At 35.8% G+C, this 26545-nt stretch overlaps 1 protein-coding gene across 1 annotated transcript; it reads right to left on the minus strand.

Moving 5' to 3' along the window:
* Positions 1-5485: 5485 nt before the first annotated feature.
* LOC149218638 (uncharacterized) lies at positions 5486-7536 on the minus strand. The gene is made up of 2 exons (XM_089384107.1): positions 6071-7536; positions 5486-5939 (listed from the first exon to the last, which is right to left on the minus strand). The coding sequence occupies exon 1, from the start codon at positions 7486-7488 to the stop codon at positions 6076-6078; it is 1413 nt and encodes a 470-aa protein (XP_089240233.1). The 5' UTR covers positions 7489-7536; the 3' UTR covers positions 5486-5939; positions 6071-6075.
* Positions 7537-26545: the final 19009 nt, after the last annotated feature.

Consider the following 26545-nt stretch of genomic DNA (forward strand, 5'->3'; position numbering starts at 1 on the left):
ATCACATGCGAGATTTTGTATTCCTGCCCTGTGTGTTACGGAAGGCAGTGATTCTTTTTCTGTAAGTTGTTTCGATAAAAAGCAAAAGATGGAAATCTTCACTCGCATATCGGAGGAGACAGAATCTTCAGACCGTTTTCCGCTGAGCAATGTCTATTTTGGGCAATGTATCAGAGGAGGAGAGAAATTTATGCTATGTTTCAGCGAAGAATGAAACACGAAAATTCTAAAATGAATGGGCCAAAAGAAAATAACCCTAGGGATAGCATTTAGCTGGAAGAAGAGAATCTGCCACCCTCTTCTCTGCTCACATAACTGTGTCTGAGAGTGATATTTTGTTAAAAGATGAAGATCTGAAGAGGAAAGGGACTTCTTGCACTCTATGTTTGGGCGGATAACTAAAGTTCACTTGTGAAGAGTTGCTCGAGCAAGTTAATATTTTAGAGCATACTTTAAAGATTTCTTCCAACTGAAAGATAATAATCCTTAACCGATATGCTGCTACATATTGTTGAAAACCTGGGAAATCTTATTTGTAGAGAAAAAATGAACAAATAACCAAATCTATTCCTGTCACAATCTCTTATGTCAGTGAAGAACTAATAATTCAGAAGAAACAATCAATACCTCAAAATACTTTCAGGAATGAATAAAAGAACAAACTGTCATTTATTAAAAAAGTAGCAATAGGAGTGAGAACCTGTGTACTATTTTGACATCCAAAAACTAAAAAACAAAATGGTAAAAAGGGAAGGGTGTTATTTTGGGCTGAAGCTAACCAGCGATATATTGGGTATTTAATGCTCTTAGAGCAAAACGCCACTTAATCCGATAATACGGGAGCGGGCAAATATTATGTGTTATCGCGTTAAGTCGCTTGGTACTCTAAAGGCATTAAATACCCAATATATAGCTAATTAGCCCTTTCCGTTATTTTGACACAACAAAACAAAAACCTTATCGCACTCACAAAGGTAAAATGTCCAATCGGTTTTCCTCGTCGGAAAAAGGTGAACTTGTACAACAGATAAGTGCCACGTTCTCCAACAAGTGGATAAACACATGAAAAGACGAAAATGCCAAAACAGAATCAAGCTTTCATGGGTGTAACCCTTAGAGTCCAAGATCACTGGCACTGCCAGAGCCGTTGCAGGAGCCATGGAGCCGATTCCAAAGAACCTGAGTGCTGGCCACAAAATATTAAAAAAAAAAAAAAGAGTAATTATCAAGGTGATGTAAAGTCAAGAATATTATATTTAAAAAATTAATTTTCTTTGTAAATATGAAAGGCCAACTTGGCTTCCACCTATAGTAATTATATAATGTCAATTTTTATTCCGCCTGTTCAACCCAATTTTGTTAAATAATGATTGGGCATGCATTATTTTTCAACGTTGGATCTAATATTTCGTATAATGATTTCAGTCCCGTATTCAATCATCATAATAGACTTCTAGTTTCATAAAAATAATTGTGCCTCTATTTGTTTCGAAAAATAATCAAACAGTTAGGCATTTAGGATAATCAAAATAATGAATTAAATGCCTAACTGTTTGATTATTGTGCCTCTATTTGTTTTTAAAATCACCTTCAATTTTTTGGATTTTTTAATTTAATTAAAAGTCATAATTTTAAATTATTAAAATTTTATATTATTTAAAAAAAAACTAATTTCATTTTTACATTTAAAAATATAATTTAAATGAATTATATTTATAATATAATTTAAACAACACAATAGTATAACATTTTATGGATTGTTAGCAGATTATTTCAGGTAGTGTGGTTTTTCTTGAATAATAGTGATGAATTAACCTGCATTAGTTATCAACAGTTAAATAATCCTCACTACTAATTTAACAACTAAATTATAATAAATTTTCTCACACATTACTAAATTTAGAAAATATATATTTAAAAAAACACCAAAACCCTAAGGGATTGTATTTCTCTAAACCGTTTTTATCAGCGAAATGACCCGGAGCAATTTACTCACCCTATACTTTAGCTAGTTCACCAACTTCGTACGGCCAAAAACCCCATCACTGAAAAACGTGGGCTTGGGGCCTATCAGTTGCCCCACCAAATAAAAATAAACACGGTCAGAATTTCAATCGTTACACTAATACAAAAATAGGATGATCAGAATTTCCTTCATTCGGTATGATAAGAATTTCTTGGTTTGGTTTGGTGGGATGACAACCAATGTTGCAAAACAATCATTCAATTTTTAGTTTTAACGATGATAAATTCGCAAATTTCAGAAGTTTTAATAATATTGAATCTATTTTCATTTTAGCTATAAAAACAAAATTAAAACTTTAAACTTTGACAGCTTCAAAACTTTGAACGCCTCAAAAACTTCTGGGTTTTAATAATGTTGAATCTATTTCCATTTAGGCTATAAAAACAAAATTAAAGCCATAAAATATACCGCCGGACTTTTTTTCGAAAAAAAGACAAATTCAGAAAAAAGTTTTTTTTAGCTTTAACACCTTAAAATGTACTGTCAGGTTTTAAATAAATAAAAAAACAAATTCCGAGGAATTTTTTTTTGTCTCCGCCTTGATAGAGCCTGCCCATACTTTTTACCAATGGTATCATTAATGCGCTCATTAGAAACAGAGCGCCTCGTTTCCAGTGCTCTCTAGCTGGTTCCACTCTGTTATGATTTTTTTTTCGTCGAGTTCTTAACAATACTGTCTGGCCTCACAGCGTATAAATTTCGTTACTATAACTAGTTTTCGTCCCTGACCCAACAAATTCAACTAGTGTTTCTCAATTTCATTTGGTGTGTTAATTTGACAGTCAATTATGTTCTGAAATTTTTAATTTATTATTAAAATTATTAATTAATTAAGTTTACAATAAAAATTATTTAATCCGCATAAACTATGAAAAGATATACTAATTTTTTTTAAATAATCTGTATTTGTATAATCTCTTTAAAATTGTACCTACCTACTTTACACAGAGAAAAGCTGATTATCTTCACATTTCCTATATATTTATATCATTATTTAAATATATTTTTTATATTTTAATTGTTCACTTTATATATGCTTCTGTTAATTTTTCTTATGAAATTTAATTAATAATAATATATATTATTAATAATGAATAATATAATTTAAATTACAATGACAGATGTCAAAAACATTATTGATAAAATTTAATTAATAATAACACCTATTATTAATAATAATTAACATGTAATTTAAATTACAATAATTAATATTAAAAACAAGAGTTTTGAATCAACAAAAATAATTAATATTAAAAACAAGAGTTTTGAATCCACGATGGTGAATACTAATATCATGAAAGTATCTTTTATTAAAATTCAAATTTCATAACCTAATTAATATTTTTTAAATATTAAACAATTCCAAATATTACTTTAATAATTATATCACAAATAAAAATATTATAATAAAGATGATTAAACTTATCATAATAACATGATAAATCAAAACAAAGTTTTGTGATTATTTATAATGAAGTTAAACTTGTTTAAAAATAAAATAAAAATCTTTCTTCAAACTGGCTTGGCCAAGATTGAATGAAGGATAGCTTTTGATATCTTTTTCTTCAAAATCCTCTCCTAAAATTAAAATTAAAATTAAAATTAAGAAAACAATAAACAACAAGAAAGAAAGAAAAACAAAAAAACAAAAACCCTCTTTTACAATTAAAAAAATAAAAAATAAAAAATCTAAATTTTATAAAATATATAACAATAATAAATTCTTATATTCTATTCATAAAGTAATATAGAATTATCCTTTCATGTTTTATTTTATCTTATTTATTAAATTATAAAATATACCATATAATAAAATTATTAATACTCAATCCATAAAGTAATATAAAATTATCCCTTCATATCTTATCTTATTTATTAAATAATAAAATACAAAAAAACTCATACTGAAATCAATTTGGATAGTAACTTACTATCCTAAATTTAGATATTAAATACCTTACCATTCTTTTATCTTATATAAAACTATCATTCTATTTTATCTTTAAATAAAATGCAATAATGTCAATATTTTTCACTCTTAACATGTGAAGATATAATTTATATAGAATTATTTATGTGAAGAACTAATTTATATAGAATTATTTATTTTATATAATTTATATAAAATTATTGATTTTAAATTTAGATAACATTGCAAATAATTTTAATATGTTTCAACAATTTTCACCCTAGAAATATATATCAAGTTAACAATTTCTATCTATATCCATCAACTTTACAATCTCTATTTATATTAGCAATAGCAACTCCCACACTGCCCCTAAATATCCATCAATTTGACAAAATACTATTGAGTTGAAAACTTCAGCTTATTCATCTAACAGAGATATCCATCTTCTAATAAAATACACATAGACATAGGTTACAATCTCACCCAGACAATACATCTTAAAACACGGTGACATGACATTATATGTGACGAATGGATGCAATGCAATTATTCCAAATTTCAAGATTGTGTAGGCTCCATCAAACCCTAATGAAACTCAACTTACTTTTTCATTTGGAAGTACAATATCACGCAGACTATAATCGCTCATGCTTTAATTGTTGCTATCACAAAATCGAGACAAGCAACTACTGGTCAACAAACTCCGTGGTCGCTCATGCTTTAATTGTTGCTATCACAAAATCGAGACAAGCAACTACTGGTCAACAAACTCCGTGGTTCAAATTATGAAGCATCTAAACCCCAATCAACGCATTTCGAGACATACCACGAAAGTCGTTTCACATGATGTGACGAACCATATTTCCCATGCTATCCGGCCATAAAAAGAGCAAAATCAAACGGTGGCCATATACACCGGTCGTTCATTTATGGCCTGATAGAATGGGATTTATTGGATCCCTGCGTCACACCCTTCTGAAAATTTGATACTGACTACGAAAGCCAAGAGCGATTTATTGGATCCCTGCGTCACACCCTTCTGAAAATTTGATACTGACTACGAAAGCCAAGAGCAAAATCCAACGGTGGGCATATACACCCGCCGTTCATTTATGGCCCGATAGAATGGGATTTATTGGATCCCTGCGTCACACCCTTCTGAAAATTTGATACTGACTACGAAAGCCATTATCACTTGATATCACCACTTCTGAAACTTATGACACACTACGGAAGCCTTATCGCATGATACCCTTGCGAGGGTTAAGAAACCACTGAATGCATTAGTGTCCCATTCACTGTAAATTATGATTGTGAATAATGAATTTCTGAGCTTGCATTATTATATTAGATTAACTTTAATGATTGAGATTAATAGTGCACCCATTTAAGCAAATCCAGCTTGCGTCATTAAATTAGGGTAACAACTTTAAAAGTGACATTAATAAATACACCCATTTAACCAAATCCATTTCCGAGACAGCAGAAAATCTCGTAGCTGAGTTCACGAGATGAGCCTCACAGAGACATCCACTTAAGCAAATACATTTTCGAAACATGTAACTCTCATATTTATTCCAATATTATCAAAACGAGCTTTATTCCAATACTTCTTCGAATAAATCAAAGGAGGCTCAGTTAAAAGCATACAAAGCTCTAGCCATAGATTTTCCACATAGAAAGGAAGAAACTCCATATAATCATAGATAACAGTAAAAATAAAAATATTGAACAGCTTTTGAGTTCTTTCCAGATAGGACTAGATCTGAACACAACCACTACAAACTCTTCTAGAAACGCGTGGACGCCATCGTATAAGCATAATACTATCAGAAGTGGCAGTTAAAGGTTGAGGATTGGAAGTCTGTCGCTTTCTTCATATATTATAGAGGTCATCCATATTATACTCACACTGGAGACCTCAGAAAACATATTAAAGAACGTCCATGGTCTGCACCAAAACGCCTTTTTTATTGCGTTACCTCGAACCATCTGCAGCAACTGCCAAAAATGCAGAAACAGAAATAAATACAATGTTATCACTTAGCTTCATGTCACCAAAAAATTTATGAAAAATAAACAAGCTATTCAAGTTAACGGGATTCACAAATTGATGTAATGCTGCAGCTTACCTTGGCTAATAGTATGGAGGAGGAGGAGACTTGTAGGAATAGGGTGGCTTGTGGTATGGAGATGGAGGTGGTTTGGGCTTAGGAATAGGTGGGGGATGGACTGGAGAAATTCCATGAGGTGGTGGGATGACTGGCACTGGGGGCTTGTAAACTGGAGGAGGCTTGGTCACTGGTGGGGGGATGACTGGGACTGGAGGCTTGTAAACAGGGGGAGGCTTGGTCACTGGTGGTGGGATGACTGGGACTGGGGGCTTGTAGACTGGTGGAGGCTTAACAACTGGTGGAGGAATGACCGGCACTGGGGGTTTGTACACTGGTGGAGGCTTGACAACTGGTGGAGGGATGACTGGTACTGGTGGCTTGGGAACTGGGGGAGGCTTGACTACTGGCGGAGGGATGACTGGGACTGGTGGCTTGTAAACTGGGGGAGGCTTGATTACTGGTGGAGGGATGACTGGGACTGGTGGCTTGTAAACTGGGGGAGGCTTGATTACTGGTGGAGGGATAACAGGGACTGGGGGCTTGTAAACAGGAGGGGGCTTGGTAACTGGTGGAGGGATGACAGGTACTGGGGGCTTGTAAACTGGAGGGGGCTTGGTAACTGGTGGAGGGATGACAGGTACTGGGGGCTTGTAAACTGGAGGGGGTTTAGGTTTGACTAATGGAGGGGGATGAACTGGTGAAATTCCATGTGGTGGGTGTTTGGGCCCTGGTGGTGTCTTGATGGGGGGCTTGTAGACTGGTGGTGGCTTGATGGGGGGAATGTAGACTGGTGGTGGCTTGATGGGGGGAATGTAGACTGGTGGAGGCTTGATGGGGGGAGGCTTGATGGGGGGAATGTAGACTGGTGGAGGCTTAATGGGGGGAATGTAGACTGGTGGAGGCTTGATGGGGGGAGGCTTGATGGGGGGAATGTAGACTGGTGGAGGCTTGATGGGGGGAATGTAGACTGGTGGAGGCTTGATGGGGGGCTTGTCGACTGGTGGAGGCTTGATGGGGGGCTTGTAGACTGGTGGAGGCTTGATAGGGGGCTTGTAAACTGGTGGTGGCTTGATTGGAGGCTTGTGTATTGGGGGCTTGTGAACTGGTGGATGAATTACAGGTGGAGTGTATACCGGCGGAGATGGAGATTTGGGTGGTGGATGAACCGGGGAAATTCCATGAGGTGGGGGCTTTGGTACAACATGTGGAGGAGGATGTACTGGCGGAACCTTTGTCACAGGCGGGGGAATGACTGGCGGAGGCTTTATGACAGGCGGGGGAATTACTGGCGGAGGAGGAGAAATGTAAGCATAAGGCTTGGGAGCCGGGTGGCCATAACTTGCAGAAGCCTGACTTGCGAATAAACAAGAAATGCTCAGCAGAAAAACGCCAAGTAACTTGCAAAACTTCATCCCTCCGGGGATGCCGAACTCCATTGCTGCAAATGAAGAGATGCTACGTTACTGACTGAAAACAAGGTACATGGGAGTTGGATTTATAGAGGGACGAAGGGAGAGGTGGGTGGGAAAATTTGAACAGAGGTTGGACGTTGCGGTGGACGTCGGACTCCCCGCTGCTCCACCGACGCGGTGCGGCGTCAGAGTGCGGCCGTATGATGGGGAGAGGTCGTGTCATGATGTGGACCTTTCTTGAGGCAAAGCAACCATTCTTATCGCTAATGTTATCTTAAAAAATGTCATTTCAGCAGATTTACATTTGGCGCAGTGGCAACCGGGGATGGAATTTGACGGGCCCGTCAGGGGTGATTTGCCTGTTAAATACAGCCAATTTTTTTCATAATGGTCATTTTTTTGGGGGTTAAAATGACTAAAATAGTGGTTGGTCATTCAGATTTCAAATTCTTACCCTGATGGCAACAAATCCAAAAGCCATGATATTCCCAACAAAGATAACATGGCAGCTGGCTACCATAAATAAAATCAGGTGACCACCAGCCCTGCAATTCTCCATCTTGTGGGACAAGTCTTCCATACCGAACGTATTAACATTAAATTTCACAAGGTTTATTTGAGATAAAATCCCATTTATTAACCTTAAATTTCACAATCATAAGGTTTATTTGTGACATAATCCCATTTTTCCAAGACTAAATGTATTTACCTTAATTTGAAGATGTATAATCGTCATAAAACCCCATTTTTATTTATAGTCTAAGGGGGAGTAATGTGGATTTCCAACTTGCCAAATTGCATCACAAATCATTAGGTCCATACGATCTCATTCCATTTATAAACGTTTTGCATCCTTTTTTGTTTTCAATTGTACCTCCACATTCAAAGGGATTATGTTGACAAGTATTTTATCTTTTGTTTACACGTTCCATTGCCTAATCAATGTTATTGCCTAATATATAGTTTTAAGTGTTTTTTACCTTTAAATTGGATTTCATATAGTTATTTTTATTATTAAAATTTAATGCGGTTTGCGTATATATTTTAATGGTTTTTTATATTTTTAAGTGTTTTTTTATTTTAGTTAATTAAATTTAATTTTAATGGTTAAAAGAAATAATTGTTATTTTTTATTCAACTTTAATTATGGTAAATAATATGTAATAGTTTCTAATTTTTTGTTTTAATAGTAAATTTACATATAAAATCTTTTTCTTAATATAAATCTTTATTTTATGGGCATAAATAAAAAATGGTGGTATATTCTTTTTCTACATCAATGGATATAATTTCAAATATTAACTATTTTACATTTCTCTAGATCCATGTTTACCTTTTCACCTGATACAATTATGAAATTACCACACAAATTATCAAATAACAAATAACATAATTAAATATATACCTTTTATAAAAGAGAAAAATAAGATTCATCAACATATATCAAGCCACATTTACTAATATAGTTGTTAGAAAATAAAGAGATGAGATAGTGATTACACACAACACCAAACACACTCTTATATTTTATTGATCATAATAGTTACACATATATAGGACATAAATCTCGGACTTCCACACATCGATATCATAACTACAACTCATACATAGGAAACAACAACTTCTAGATGTCATAAATCTCGGACTTCCACACATCGATATCATAACTACAACTCATACATAGGAAACAACAACTTCTAGTCATAACTACAACTCATACATAGGAAACAACAACTTCTAGATTGACGCTTGGGAACTTTCAATAACAACTCATAACAATACATGGAAGCATTACTTCGAATAATAATTGTACTAAAAATGATAAATAAACACTACAAAATAATGAATTAAAAATTAGGAGAAATTCATTCAATTTATTATTTATCAGCGCTTTCCTATTTTTTTTCACAATGTTAATAGTGAATTAAAAATTTTGGAAATTTGTATTTTGAAATTTATTTAATTCATTATTTTGTTAGTGTTTTTCTATATTTTTTCACAATGTTATTAATAACATGATCTAATAATAATATGATGTTTCTATGTTTTTCAAGAGTTTTTTACAATGTAATTAATATTAGTTCAACCACATTAATAACTATTTTATATTTTGGTGTTTTTGGTTAGGATCTAGCCAAACAATTTTTAATGAAATCTTTTTTCCTTTTTCTTTTTTTGTATGTTTAAAATTTGTTTTTGAATGTAATAATAAATTCAATACTGGAAACTCATTTTTTTTCTTTTTTCTTTTTCTGTTTTTTTTAATGTATAAATAGATTTAACATGCTGAAAAATCTAAAAAACACTTAAATTTTACAAAATTTAAAATATAATTCCAATAAATTTATAATCAAATTTATAAATTTAAATTAAAATATATATATATATATATATAAATTAATCACAAATTTAATAAACATTTCCCATCAAGAAAATTTACAATAATTAGAATACAACTAAACTTAAACTTAAGAACCCATTCACAATTATATTACAAATTTCAAACATCATGATACAACTCTCCTCTCCTCCCCTCCCTCTCCCCTCTGCTCACTCCCCGTCCACAAGTTTTGCACCGACTCAAATTTTCAAACAAACCCTTCAAAATTCAACGTAACAACGATGCCTCCACTGTCTGTAACCAAAGTATTATTTAGAAGCATTAAGCCAGAGAGAGAACGACAGAATCCGTTCTGTGGAGCAGAGATGACAATGATGGAGATGAAATGAGGTATAGCTGGATGGCACCCTGCACATTGAGCATTGTGCCCTCTGATTTACGCGGGAAAACGAAATGAATGCCAGACAAGATGGCGTTTTAATGCTTTTTTCTGATTGATTGAACAATGGATGGACACAATCCTTCCCTCGTGATTCCGCCGGTCGAAATAAATAAAAAATTTAATACTAGTTGAAAGTTTATTCTTATCATATTCCAAGCATACATTTACTTTTACTGTTCCAAAGTTTATTCGAATATGTTTCAAAGTTTATTCTCATCATATTCGAACCCTGATTTTCTGGTTCTTTACTTCTGTGCAGCGTACGTCACCCCTACTGTTCGCCTGTCAATCATTTCTTGCCCCGTATATCAATTTTTCACTGTCGGCCTGTCAATCAAAGCTCCCTTTATTATCTGAAATTGCCATTATTTGACAAACGCAGTGCTCCCATTTTTAAACCCTGTGCACAGCTAAAAGACGAAAGCTCTACTGTTAAACACTTGACATCTCAACTAATATCCTTCGTTTATCGATAAGTAGATTTGGTGTTTCAATCTCCGCAAGATATAAAGCGTACCAGGTTCAATCAATATTGCCAGCTTTTTGATATCCTTCGTTTATCGATAAATAGATTTGGTGTTTCAATCTCCGCAAGATATAAAGCGTACCAGATTCAATGAATGTTGCCAGCTTTTTGAGACCTCACTCACATTTTAGGTCAACACATTTTTTACTGTTCAGATTTCGGAAGTCGCTAAAAATAGCAACAGGATCGGGACGAAGAGGACGGTTCGAAATAAAGCACGGGGCAACTCTTATCATATTTTAAAAAGCTTTTGTTGATCCTGAGTTTTTTCGAAATGAACAGTAAATTATATATATGAAAAATATATGAATATCAGCGTGACCATCACTTCAGAAAAAAAAGTTGATTGGAAAGAGGATTAGCATAAACTTCTGATTGGAAAGAGGATTAGCATAAACTTCAGTGCATAATGATACAGGCGCATGTAGTGATGAAAATTAATTGGAAAGAGGATTAGAATAAACTTTAATGCATAATGATACAGTTGCATGTAGTGATGGAAATGGACCAGATTACATGAATTAATAACATTGTCTTAATTTTAGTCTCAAAATTCATAAGAACAAAACGTTAAAATTGGAGCAGTTTTAGATTTTTATATCATTCAAGTGTAAATTTACACCATCTTACTATTTTATAAGTGGTTTATAAAATTTAAATTAATTATGTAATATTTATAATGAATTTATTATAAATATTTAAAATTAATATTTATTATTAATATTAAATTTTATTATAAATATTAAAATTCGATTTTTAAAATTAATTTAATACTTTTATAATAAAGAAAATCTATAAATATATTTTGCATTTTTTAATTTAAACAAGTTACTTAATAGACTGAATATTTGCCCTTTAGTTTAAATATAGCTAAATTAAAATAAAAATTTATGAAGTTTTGGCAAAATGGAAATCTATATAAATGTATGCAGAAACCAGAAACTAATACTAGAAGAAAAAGAATTAAAATTAGAAAACAAAAGATTAAAACAAAATAATCAATAATATTTTGAAAGATAAAAACCTATAAACATAAAATTGAGATAATCCTTAACTCTTTCTAATTGCTATTAAAATCAAACAAACTACAACAATGCCAAGAAAACTATAATGGACAGCCAAAATTCCATTAAGCAAATGCACTAAATTAAGTTTAAATAATATATAATTACCAGATAAATAAAATGCGTATTTTTAAGTTAATGATAATGTTATAAGCATAAGTTAAATATTAGATTTTTTTATTACAATTGTGTGAAATGCAATAGGCAATTTTTAGAATTAAAGTTTGAGTTGTATAATTTTTAAATGTAGAGTGTCCCAAAAAAATTTCAAGGCCTTGAATTTATTTATTTATTAAAAGACACATTTACTTTTATGTAATGCCCCGAGGAAATGTAAATATTTGGTTTTTACTGTGGTAAAAGATAAACTGCTCATGACATTATTGTTGTTTGGAATCTAATATATTTTATTCTTGTTCTTTAAAAAATAAATATAAGAAATGTTTCTTTTACGTGCTGGAAACTTCTAGGAAAAAGGGAAGTTGGGAAAAGAGGTTGGGGGAATTGTAACCCTAACTACCTCCTCTAACTGGGGGGTCTCCGGAGGGGAGGAGGCAAAAATCTGTGCTGTAAAGACAGGCAGAAAAGAAAAAGAAACATAAAAAAAAAAGGCTAAGTCTGGTGAGGACCAGATAGCCAAGCACAAAAGTGCCAGCAACTTGGTGAGGGCTGTGGTCCGGCAAGAGCTAGGGGGGAGATTCTGGTCTCGAAAGACGAATCTCAAGGTTGGGTGGCGAATCAAAAGCGGAGGAACAGAGGGGGTCCAGCTCCTGGAGCACTTGTAAGTTACATCGTTACAGGTAAGTGAAGAATACTCTTAACCATTTTGCATGTAGTTTGGGTAGGAAAAGAGATATATAAAAATTACTTCATTGTAAAGTACTGTGATCAGCTAACTATGTATGGAAGCTGTATTTAATTATCTTCGCTATAAATTCCTAAGAGTTTGCAAGTATCCAGTGTATGTGTCTTCGGGAGGGAAAGAAACTAAATAAAATATAACCTGTTATACGTCTAATGTAATTCTTTCTGGAGAGGAAGATAAGAAAATATAGTTATCTTCGCTATAAATTCCTAAGAGTTTGCAAGTATCCAGTGTATGTGTCTTCGGGAGGGAAAGAAACTAAATAAAATATAACCTGTTATACGTCTAATGTAATTCTTTCTGGAGAGGAAGATAAGAAAATATAGCAGTAAAAGATACCTAAAACCCTCTTGGTGGGTGATTACCACCTTGGTATTGTAGAACAATATAGCGATCTGTTAGAATTGGACTGTTGCACGTATGAACGGCTATACACGAGGGTTTCATCCTACGGATATAACAATGACATCTCTGGCATTTACGAAATACACCGCTTGGAAATAATCAATATTTAGTGCAAAATTAGAGAACGGAGAAGTAAGAAAATTACCCAAAACTCAATGTCGTGAGCCGATGGTGGGAATAACAGTTACCATTGTTATTGCTTAACGGATAACTCAGACCTAGAGTAGATTTTATCATTCAGGAAAGAAAGCCTTCATTATTAGGAGCCGGCGAGGGTTAGCCCGGAGAGACCCACCCTCTAGCACCTTACATGAAAGTTTAGTTAGAAGAAGGGTGACAGAAGCCCAGGATATTGGTCACGAGAATGCCAATAGACAAACGGAGACAACCCGGGAAAAGAAAATGATGACTAATAGGGGACGGCGTTTCACTTGCTAGTGCTGAGATGAAACTCGAGTCTTGACCCGAAGACAATCCTCTTCCCAAAAACAGCTAACGACATTTAAACTGTAAATTGATATTCATACTGTAATTTGACATTTATAATGTAAAGTAACATTCATACGGTAAATTAGGAATTACATGAAGAACCCGACAAACTACAGTGCTCAACATCACGCAGAACTTCCTGTTAATAACAAAACCATAACATTCCTGGAAGTAGAAGTTAACCCATTTCCATTATTTTTTAACAAAGGAAGCGGTAACAACATCAACAGCTAAGTAATGAAAACAGAACATAAACCATTGAAAGAAAAGCATGGAGATAACGTCAATTTCCATCCAAGTGAGACTACCAAGTATAGCCTAAGTATGAGATCAACAATTGATAGACAGTATTTCCTGTTAAGTCATTGTACAGAAAACAAGATATACAATAAGCTAAGAGGTCGCCCATAAATTCTTAAAGAGGGTCTGCTAGAACCGGCAGAAAATTTACATACATGGCCGAATGGCTCAATAAAAAAAAAACGAGGGATTTAATAGCCTCCTCTCTCCTAAGGTTCTGTTACATAATAGAAAATACATATAGTAAACAGTCTTAGCAGGTATAGACGTCGAGACCCAAACTGGGTCACCACAGTGAGCCATGCGAGCCACCAAATCTGAGCATCAACGAAAAGGACGCTAACTTAGCTAGCCTATGTGTTTTTTTTAATAGAAAACAGCTTTAACAAGCAAAACATATTTTCTTGCATACTGGTGATTTCCGGGAAGGCACTTTGCTCGAGAGTGCTTCACCATCCAGCGCCAATCGCAACCAGGATTGGCCAGAAGTACCTGCAAATCAAAGCCATAGGGTTAAAGCTATGAATACTGAGCATGAAACCAGTTATCACCCTAAAACAAAATGATATAGAAAGGGAAATAAGTTACATGAGAGGAACCCTCTTGCTGTACCTGGTGTTGCAACTCGGTAGCCAAGGGGAGCTTCAGAACCTCCATGCACCATCACCTCAGCAAACAAACTCTGAAACTGAGCCAGAACAAGCCTGTAGTCGAAACAGGGGTCGGAGCAACTCTCCAGAGCTTTCCACACGAAAAATGAGACTATCTGTTGGAGCGAGGGTAGGGTAAGTCGGTAGATCCTTACTATAGCTGTTGGATCAATGTCCGAATCGCATAGTCGTAGATCCTAGGATGATCCCAAGGAGATAGTTGTTGCCTGCCCACGCCACGTACTAGGCGGGACAGACAGTAAATACACACAAATCACCCAAACAGGTTTTATTAACTATGCATTGTTAATCTGAGGACATCTGTAAAGAATACACAAATTGACGATTGAGATTCATGATAATCTCCCGTAGGTCCGGTCAGACAGATAACCCTGTGTGGGAGGCGATACGACCTTACTCGTCAACCAAATGGAATTAAACGATGAGACCAAAAGCTTACAGACCTCGAGGTTGTAATCATGTGGGGCGTACTTAGATGAATGAATGTCAACCTTATAAGTGTGCAAATCACCATGAGGTGAATGGATATTGTGTGGGTCTGGGCAAATGTTATATTAAAAAAAATTAAAAAAATTAAAAAAAAAATCTCGGGATACATGATAAGTGGTATCAGAGCCCAGTTACAAAACTGAGGCCTCTGGGACATTGGAATTAAAATAGTACATACAACAAAGTGAAAAATTTTGAAAACAAAGAGTAGCGCATAACATTTATTTTGTCCCCACTTGAGCAGTTCAGAAAAAATTAGTTAAAGTGTTGAATTACCTTTTTTCCATGATACAGACAGGGAACCGGAAGACTGACAGCATGAGAAGAGGGGACAATGCATCACGCAGATATCTTATGAGTCAAGGGCCTGTACCTGGCCCTGAGAGTAATCCTGAGCTATGGGTACAACTCGGAGAGGAAACCCGCAGTACAAACCAGGCTATTTTGGAGACGGTGCAGGAGTTGAAAAATGAAATGGCCCAGTTATGTGAAGATAATGCACGATTGACGATAGAACAAGAAATAATTCTAAAAAGTCTGTCTGATAGACAAAACCAGCCGCCAGCTAATCCCAGTGCGGAACAACAGAGAATGTCGGAAGAACAGAACCATCATACAGAACCTGAAGGGTCGGAAGAAAGGGAGGAACGATCAGATAATGCATCTGAACAGTAGACCTCCAAAAGGCAACGGATAGAGTTGCAAGGAGAGTTTCGTAAGATTAAACTGCCACACTTCGACGGGGAACAGGAGGAAGCAGCTGAGGCATGGTTGATAAATATGAACAAATACTTCCAGTTGTATGAGTACGATCATAATCTGAAGGCACGATTGGCCATCTTCCAATTACAGGGAAAAGCGACCCTGTGGTGGGAAGAAGTCAAGATCGTAAAAGGAGTAAGCGAACAGACCATAACTTGGGATAAATTTCAAAGGTACTTCAAAGGAATATACCTTACCGAGCGTTTTTACGATGAAAAGGCAAGGGAATTCCATGACTTGCGGTTGGGACAGCAAACCATGGATGAATTTATCACCCGTTTTACTTCCTTGCTTCGTTATGTGCCTTATATTAGAGAAGAAAAAGCTAAAGTGCAAAGATTTGTTAGCAGTTTACCACTGTATATGCGGGAAAGGATTGAGTTTGACAATCCAAAGACCATGGATGAAGCTATTCATAAAGCTAGGATTTGTTACCAACAGAGCAAACAGAAAGAAGAAGTTTCAGGTAAAAGATGGAATGAGAAAAGAGATATTAAGTCAGCTGGAAATAGTAAAGGGAATCACAGTGGTGGAAGCAAGGGAATTGGCAAGGGGCAGAATAGCAGAACTATACAGAAAAGTTCAGTCAAATCCAAGCCAGCCAGTGAGTCCAAAGTCATTGAGTAGCCTGCAAGATTGGACAGTGAAGGGACTGCAAGATCCCCGGTTCAGTGTTGGGGCTGTGGAGGGCCTCACTACGTCAAAAACTGTCCGTAGTGAAAGGGGACCGAACAGTTATCACAAATCCATGAAGCATCGACTGTCGGCGATGTAGGACGTAGCATACTAAGGATTAATGCAACCCTGGATGATCTTCAGACGGAGTACTAGCGGACCATGGTGGAATTTGAAGGTAAAGTTTCAGACCTTACTGTAACTGTTTTAATTGACCCGGGAGCCACATTAAGCTATATTAGTCCAAAGATAGTAGAACATTGTAAACTGCAACCTGTTAAATTCAAGAATCCATGGCTAATACAGCTTGCTACAGGGGCCAAGAGGCGAGTGTTGGCAAAAGTCAATAACTGCCCTTTCACAATAGCAGGACAGCCAGTAATCGCTGATTTAAATGTGCTTCCCCTTGGTTCATATGACGTTCTGATCGGTATGGACTGGTTAGAAAAGCACTGGTCATTGGTTGACTGCAAAACAAAGATTATTTATTATCGGGGTGAACATGGAGCTAGGAAAGAGATGCAAGGAATTAAGCGACCAATGCAGGTTCGACCAATAACTCCATCCCAGTTAGAAAAATGCATCAGGAAGGGGTGTTAGATTTATTCCATCCAAGTGGGCTATGCTGATTCGAAGGATAAAACAGCCACGTTGGATAACATCCCTGTAATACAAGAGTTTGCGGATGTGTTTCCAGAAGAGATTCTCGGACTGCCGCCTAAGAGGGATATAGACTTTACCATCGAATTGATACCGAGAGCAGCACTGGTATCTCGAGCACCCTATAGGATGAGTGTACGTGAGTTGACAGAGTTAAAAATGCAGCTACAGGAACTGTTAGACAAAAACTATATCCGCCCAAGTGTGTCTCCATGGGGAGCTCCAGTGTTATTCGTCAAGAAAAAAGACGGGACCCTTCGCATGTGTATAAATTACCGTCAGCTGAACGAACTGACAATCAAAAACAAGTATCCCCCACCTCGGATTGATGAACTCTTCGATCAAGTGAATGGTGCAACAGTATTCTCTAAGATCGATCTGCGATCAGGTTACTACCAAATCAGGATTAAGGAGGAAGACATAGCTAAAACAACCTCTAGAACCAGGTATGGGCATTACGAGTTTGTGGTGCTACCCTTCGGGTTGACTAACGCCCCTCCAGCTTTCATGTGCCTAATGAACAACGTCTTTCATCGATATTTGGACAGATTTGTGTTGATATTTATCAATGATATATTGATATACTCCCATACCATGGAAGAGCATAAGGAGCACCTTAGACTGGTGCTACAAACCCTCCGGGAAAACCAGTTATATGCTAAGATCAGCAAGTGCGACTTCTTCAAGGAAGAAATACAGTATTTAGGCCATATAATCACAAAGGAAGGGATCACAGTGGACCCTGAAAAGATAAGGACCATAATGGAATGGCTCGTACCAAAAGATGTAGCAGACATCAGGTCCTTTATGGGGTTAGCCGGTTACTACAGACGCTTTGTAGAAGGCTTCTCAAGAGTAGTGTATCCTATCACCTCCCTACAGAAAAAGGGAAGAACATTCAAATGGACCCCGAAATGTCAAAGAAGTTTTGAACAGCTTAAGCATCTGCTCACCACCGCACCCATTTTGAGCATAGCCGATCCGAATAAGGACTATGTGGTGTGCACTAACGCCAGTAAGGAGGGTGTAGGAGGTGTGTTGATGCAAGAAGGGAAATTAATTGCTTATGAGTCAAGGAAACTAAAAGAGCATGAGTAGAAATACTCTGCCTATGACTTAGAGTTGGCAGCTGTCATACACGCCTTGAAGATGTGGCGACATTATCTCATGGGGAGGAAATTTTTATTACTGACAGACCACCACAGTCTGACCAATTATTTTAGCCAGCCCACTTTAAACGCGAGACAAGCACGGTGGGTAGATTTCCTAAGTGGTTTTGACTTCGATATCAAACATTTGAAGGGGAAAGAAAACCAGGTGGAAGATGCCTTAAGCCGGAAGGTACAATGTTTGTACAAAATTTCCTTCAGCGAATGGAAAAGCCCCTTCGAGGAAATGATAAAAAAACGAAGCAAACAAGATGTTGAATACCAGCAAGTACAACAGTCTACCAGTGAGCAGAACCAGCAAGGATATGAAGTGAATGATGCTGGAATGATGTACTACAAAAAAGGCTATATGTACCTAATCAAAATAGCATTAAAAATCTGATTCTGGATGAATTTCACATCAGTCACTATGCAGGACACCCAGGATATCAGAAAATGATCACTGCGCTTCGAAAAGAGTACTATTGGCCGGGAATGAAGAAGAATGTGGCTGAGTATTTGGCACGGTGCTTGGAATGCCAACAAATTAAAGCGGAGCATCAACATCCAGCGGGGTTATTGCAACCACTACCCATTCCGGAATGGAAGTGGGAAACCATTTCCATGGATTTTATAACAAGGTTGCCTAAGACCAAAAAGAATAATGATTCTATTATGGTGGTGGTAGACAAGTTGAGTAAAGCAACACATTTTATACCTGTGAAATCCACCTACAGAGCTGTACAGATTGCCCATATCTTCATGCAGAATGTGTTTAAATTACATGGACTTTGTAAGACGATAATTTCAGATCGGGACGTGAAATTCATGTTGGCCTTTTGGAAGACATTATTTGCAGAATTAGGGACCCAGCTGAATTTTAGTACAACGTACCATCCCCAGACCGACGGACAAACAAAACGAGTAAATCAGGTGGTGGAAGACATGTTAAGGGCATATGTGATGTAGCAGCCAACGCGATGGGAAGAATATTTGCACTTGGTGGAGTTTGCATACAATAACGGCTATCATACCTCATTACAAATGAGCCCCTTTGAGGTCTTGTACGGGTGAAAATGCCGCACACCCTCAAGCTGGGGTGGACCTGAAGACAAATTAATGTTAGGGCCAGAAATGCTTAAGGAAGTGGAGGATATGGTGAAAAGGGTACGCTCTAATTTAAAAGCTGCCCACGATAGGCAAAAGAGCTTTGCTGACCGAAAGAGGAGGTTCAAAGAATACCAAGTCGGTGACCATGTTTATGTGAGGATCCAAGCCAGGAAGAGTACCCTGCAATGGAGCGGGTGTGCCAAGTTGGCACCTCGATATTGTGGACCACTCTAGGTCCTGGCAAGAATCGGGCCGGTGGCTTACCAGCTCGCTCTGCCAAGTCACATCCGAGTTCACAACGTCTTCCATGTTTCCGTGTTAAAAAAATATGTTTAGGATCCTAAACATGTGATGAGGAGGCAAGATATACAGGTAGAGATATTGTCCAGTAGATCAGTCTAAGAGTTTTCTTTAAAAGGAACTGATTCATAATATTGCATGTTGCAGGTCGAACTGGAAGGAGAAGTCTTGGTCGAGCCGCTGAACATCCTTGACTGGAGAGAAGTACAGCTGCGAATGTGAGCTATTACCCAAGTTAAAGTGCAATGGCAGCACTTTGGGATTGATGAGGCCACTTGGGAAGATGAAGAGCTCATGAGGAAAGCTTATCTGGAGTTGTTCTCGGTCAACGGACATCGGGACGATGTCCAATTTCAAGAGGGGGAGATGTAATGCCCCGAGGAAATGTAAATATTTGGTTTTTACTGTGGTAAAAGATAAACTGCACATGACATTATTGTTGTTTGGAATCTAATATATTTTATTCTTGTTCTTTAAAAAATAAAATAAGAAATGTTTCTTTTACGTGCTGGCAACTTCTTGGAAAAAGGGAAGTTGGGAAAAGAGGTTGGGAGAATTGTAACCCTGACTACCTCCTCTAACTGGAGGGTCTCCAGAGAAAAGGAGGGGAGGAGGCAAAAATCTGTGCTGTAAGGACAGGTAGAAAAGAAAAAGAAACAGAAAAAAAGGCTAAGTCTGGTGAGGACTAGATAGCCAAGCACGAAAGTGCCAGCAACTTGCTGAGGGTTGTGGTCCGGCAAGAGCTAGGGGGGAGATTCTGGTCTCGAAAGACGAATCTCAAGGTTGGGTGGCGAATCAGAAGCGGAGGAACAGAGGGGGTCCAGCTTCTGGAGCACTTGTAAGTTACATCGGTACAGGTAAGTGAAGAATACTCTTAACCATTCTGCAAGTAGTTTGGGTAGGAAAAGAGATATATAAAAATTACTTCACTGTAAAGTACTGTGATCAGTTAACTATGTATGGAAGCTGTATTAAATTATCTTCGCTATAAATTCCTAAGAGTTTGCAAGTATCCAGTGTTTGTGTCTTTGGGAGGGAAAGAAACTAAATAAAATATAACCTGTTATACGTCTAATGTAATTCTTTCTGGAGAGGAATATAAGAAAAATATAGCAGTAAAAGATACCTGAAACCCTCTTGGTGGGTGATTACCACCTTGGTATTGTAGAACAATATAGCGGTCTGTTAGAATTGGACTGCCGCACATATGAACGGCTATACACGAGGGTTTCACCCTACGGATATAACAATGACATCTCTGGCATTTATGAAATACACCGCTTGGAAATAATCAAGATTTAGTGCAAAATTAGAGAATGGAGAAGTAAGAAAATTACACCAAAACTCAATGCCGTGAGACAATGGTGGGAATAACAGTAACCATTGTTATTGCTTAACGGATAACTCAGACCTGGAGTAGATTTTATCATTCAGGAAAGAAAACCTTCATTATTAGGAACCGGCGAGGGTTAGCCCCGAGAGACCCACCCTCTGGCACCTTACATGAAAGTTTAGTTAGAAGAAGGGTGACAGAAGCCTAGGATATTGGTCCTGAGAACGCCAATAGACAAATGGAAACAACCCGGGAAAAGAAAATGATGACTGATAGGGGATGACGTTTCACTTGCTAGTGCTGAGATGAAACTCTGGTCTTGACCCGAAGACAATCCTCTTCCCAAAAACAGCTAACGACATTTAAACTGTAAATTGATATTCATACTGTAATTTGACATTTATAATGTAAAGTAGCATTCATACGGTAAATTAGGAATTACATGAAGAACCCGACAAACTACAGTGCTCAACATCAGGCAGAACTTCCTGTTAATAACAAAACCATAACATTCCTGGAAGTAGAAGTTAACCCATTTCCATTATCTTTTAACAAAGGAAGCAGTAACAACATCAACAGCTAAGTAATGAAAACAGAACATAAACCATTGAAAGAAAAGCATGGAGATAACGTCAAGTTCCATCCAAGTGAGACTGCCAAGTATAGCCTAAGTATGAGATCAACCATTGATAGACAGTATTTCCTGTTAAGTCATTATACAGAAAACAAGATATACAATATGTTAAGAGGTCACCCAAAAATTCTTAAAGAGGGCCTGCTGGAACCGGCAGAAAATTTACATACATGGCCGAATGGCTCAATAAAACAAAACGAGGAATTTAATAGCCTCTTCTCTCCTAAGGTTCTGTTACATAATAGAAAATACATATAGTAAACAGTCTTAGCAGGTATAGACGCCAAGACCCAAACCAGGTCACCAACAGTGAGCCATGCGAGCCACGGAATCTGAACATCAACGGAAAGGATGCTGACTTAGCCAGCCTATGTGTTTTTTTTAACAGAAAACAGCTTTAACAAGCAAAACATATTTTGTTGCATACCCGTGATTTCCAGGAAGGCACTTCGGCCCGAGAGTGCTTCACCATCCAGCGCCAACCGCAACCAGGATTGGCTGGAAGTACCTGCGAATCAGAGCCATAGGGTTAAAGCTGTGAATACTGAGCATGAAACCAGTTATCACCCTAAAACAAAATGATATAGAAAGGGAAATAAGTTGCATGGGAGGAACCCTCTTGTTGTACCTGGTGTTGCAACTCGGTAGCCAAGGGGAGCTTCAAAACCTCCATGCACTTTCACCTCAGCAAACAAACTCTGAAACTGAGCCTGAACAAGCCTGCAGTCGAAACAGGGGTCAAAGCAACTCTCCAGAGCTTTCCACAAGAAAAATGAGACTATTTTTTGGCGCGAGGGTAGGGTAAGTCGATAGATCCTTACTACAACCTTTGGATCAACGTCTGAATCGCATAGTCGTAGATTCTAGGATGATCCCGAGGAGATAGCTATTGCCTGCCCACGCCATATACCAGGCAAGACAGACAATAAAACACACAAATCACCCAAACAAGTTTTATTAACTATGCATTGTTAATCTGAGGACAGTTGTAAAGAATACACAAATTGACGATTGAGATTCATGATAATCTCCCGTAGGTCCAGTCAGACAGATAACCCTATGTGGGAGGCGATACGGCCTTACTCGTCAACCAAATGGAATTAAACGATGAGACCAAAAGCTTACAGACCTCGAGGTTGTAATCATGTGGGGCGTACTTAGATGAATGAATGTCAACCTTATAAGTGTGCAAATCACTGTGAGGTGAATGGATATTGTGTGGGTCTGGGTAAATGTTACATAAAAAAAAAATCTTGGGATACATGACATTTTACTTTTACTCATGAAATCTGTTTGAGTCTCATTTAATTAAAAACATTTTTATTAATTAAACATTCATTACCACTTGTAACAAGTTAAAAATATTTTGACAATAACCATCTAATATAACTTAAATGTAAATTTTTAAAATATTTTTAAAATTGGAGAAAATAGTTGAAAAAATGTTATCACTCATGTCCATTCGACACTCGTAGCAGAGTAGTAAATGTTGTAAATATTAAAAATTACATAAAAATGAAAAGTTTTAAATGCAATCATATGTGTGTGCCCCTGATACCAAGTTTTAGTCCTCAAGAACAAAGAAATTGTAAATATGGCAAGGCACTATTCAGTTCATAAAATTGACCCAATGAGATTAAGGGAAAAATGGGAATGGGAATGGGATGTGACTTCACTGATGACATGTTTGTTGTTGGTTTCCTTAGACTGAAAAGACAATAAGTGGACGTTATGATGTTGTTGTTCAGGGAATTATCATTAAAATCTGGGTGGTGAAGTATAATGGGGATAGTGAAGTACAATCATTGCAAAATGAGAGAATAAGAAATTTAAAATAAATCAATTAAAACATCTTTAAAAAATAACAAAATTTAATTTCTAATGTTAAACTTTGGAGAAGCCTACAATTTTTTTAGTCAAAACAAACTAATTAGTCAAAAGAAAAACTTAACACCACAACAGATGACAAAACATAAAAAAAAAAAAGTTAAAGCATTAATATTATATTTCTATAATTTTAGTTAAGATTTCAAATACAACTAAATCTCTTATATAAAGTACTTATCTTCAAGGTTGACATATGTGAATGACATATGTAAAGGCTAAGCTCAATGGGGTTGATGGTGGTTTAGGGCATAAGAAAATTAGTGGTGTACATAGACATGGAGTAAAATTTGTAAATGTCATCATGAGGTCTTATAAGTGTGTGTTCAGATGTCATGCCTACATATGATGTACATTGTACAGTTTCATAGGCATTTATGGGTATGCCAAATTATTAAATAATTACTAGTTTCGAAGACAAAAGAGAATTGGATAGGTATGTTCACTTAAAAATTGTATTTGAGGTATTACTTTTCAAGTTGTTATCCTTGAACTTTTTCCATTTATTTATATAGTTTTGATTTTATATGTATGCTAGTAAAATAAAATTGATTAATATCATGACAAACTCAATTTAGATAGAAAAATAAAAATATTTAAATTTAATATATATATATATATATATATATAAACTTTAATTTTTTGATTAATAAATAAAAAATTATAAAACAAAAATAGAAAATATATAACCCACTATACAAATATCAAATATAACCTTCTTTTTAAGCATGAAATATATATTCTTTACACTATAAAAAAACATATAAAATAAAATAAAAAGTCAAAATAATATTCCTTTATATTATGTAACAGTTCCAAAACAAAATTTTATGAAAATAATATTATTTTTAACCGTCAATTAAATTTGTTTATACAACAAAATAGCATATAAATTTATATGTAACAGGTGGAAAATAAAATTTTAGGAAAAAAATAATTTTTTAAAGGTCAATTTAAGAAATTGACTTATTTATTTTAATAAATTAATTAAAATATTATTAAAAAATAATAAAATTCAATTTTTAATGTTAAACTTTAGAGAAAGTTGCAATTTTTTTAGTAAAAACAAAATAATAGTAAGTTAATGAAAAATACTAATTAAAATATTATTAAAAATAACAAAATTCAATTATTAATGTTAATCTTTGGAGAAAGTTGTAAATTTTTTTAGTCAAAACAAAATAATAGCAAGTCAATGAAAAAGTGACTACGTTATATCCTGCTAGCTGCAGGTATAATATATTAATGTCTAGTGAATTGATTCCTGGAATGTAATAACTCAAAACAGATCTAAGACTAATTAGTAAAACAATGCAACCGAACACTAGATTTAGGAGAATCTTTTAGATTTCTCCATTATTCCAACGCTCCCCCCTTTAATGGAGAAATGTGTTTTCTACCACCCCCAATTGATTCCTAAATACTTGGAAAAAAATCCAAGAAGCTTTGTAAGTATGCCAACCACAATTTCATTGGTATTACAATAGACTAAATCAATTTCCTTGGATTGTATATTTTCCCTAACAAAGTGATAATGTGTCTCAATATGTTTTGGTCTTGTGTGGTTGACATGATTGTTCGCTAGTTTGAGGGTGCTTTGATTGTTACACTTTATAAGAGTTGGTGTTTTCTATACTTCTCCCACATCTTTTAGAAATCACCTCAACCAAACTGCTTCGAAAGTAACACTACACAAAGCTTTGTACTCAACTTCATTGGATGATAAAGAAACAATTGGTTATTGCTTACTGCTCCATGCCACAATCCCAGATCCAAGGTTGAATGCATTACTTGAAATTGATTTTCTATCATCAGGATTTCCAAACCAATCTGAACCAGAATAGCCTACTAGCTTAACATTTAAATTATCAATATATTAAAGTCTGAAATTAATTGTTCCTTCCAAATATAGAACAATTCGCTTCACTACTTTACAATGATTATCAAGAGGTTTGGCCATAAACTGAATTACGATGCTTACCGAATATGCTATATCTGGCCTCGTTGTAGTGAGATAGTTTAGACTTCCCACCAATTGAAGATACAGTGTACCAACCACCTCTCTTGTTCCATCATACTACAAAGTGGTATTTTGTTCTAATGGTATTGATATTGTCATACATTGGTCCATTTTTAATCTTTTGAAAACTCTGTGGTATACTTACTCTATGTAACCAATGTTTGTTCCCTTCTCTCCATATCTCAAAACCTAAGAAATAATGCAATTCACCAAGGTATTTCATTTCAAACTCTTGTGTATAATTCATTTCATCTCAATTGTACACAACCTTCTTTTTTTTCTGGGTTCCAAAGCTTATAACCTTTTAAACCATCCTTATACCCAATAAAGATGCACCTTTCGGATTTACTATCTAACTTGGTTCTTTTCTCCTTTGGAACATGTACATATGCATCACATCCAAATACCTTTAGATGTGAGAGAGAGGGTTTCTTACCAACCCATACCTCATGTGGAGTCTTATCCTCCAATGTTGATGAAGGTGATCTATTAAACAGGTAAAATGCAGCATCCATTGCCTCTACCCGGAATTCTTTTCCTAACCCGACACCACTGAGCATGATTCTTGCATTTTCCATTAACATCCTATTCATTCTTTCTACAACTCCATTTTGTTGAGGTGTGTATGGAGTATTTTTCCGCCATGCTATACCAAACTTCTTATAGAACTCTTCAAATTCCTTCTTGTAGAACTCTCCACCATTATCTATCCTCAACACCTTGATATTTTATCTTTGTTTGATTTTCCACCAGAGCCTTAAATTCTTTAAACTTGTCAAAGACTTCAGATTTCTTCCTGAGGAAATATATCCATGTATTCCTCGAGAAGTCATTTATAAATGAGACATAGTGCACATAATTACCCATTGATGGAACTCCAAACACATTACTTGGCACAAGCTCTAATATCCATTCCACCATCTTAGCACCTAAGGGGAAACTCACCCGATTCTACTTCCCATA

This window comes from Pinus tabuliformis, chromosome Q (assembly GCF_031772625.1).
Source record: "Pinus tabuliformis cultivar Carrire ecotype Pingquan chromosome Q, CPIR1, whole genome shotgun sequence".
Lineage (NCBI taxonomy): Eukaryota > Viridiplantae > Streptophyta > Pinopsida > Pinales > Pinaceae > Pinus > Pinus tabuliformis.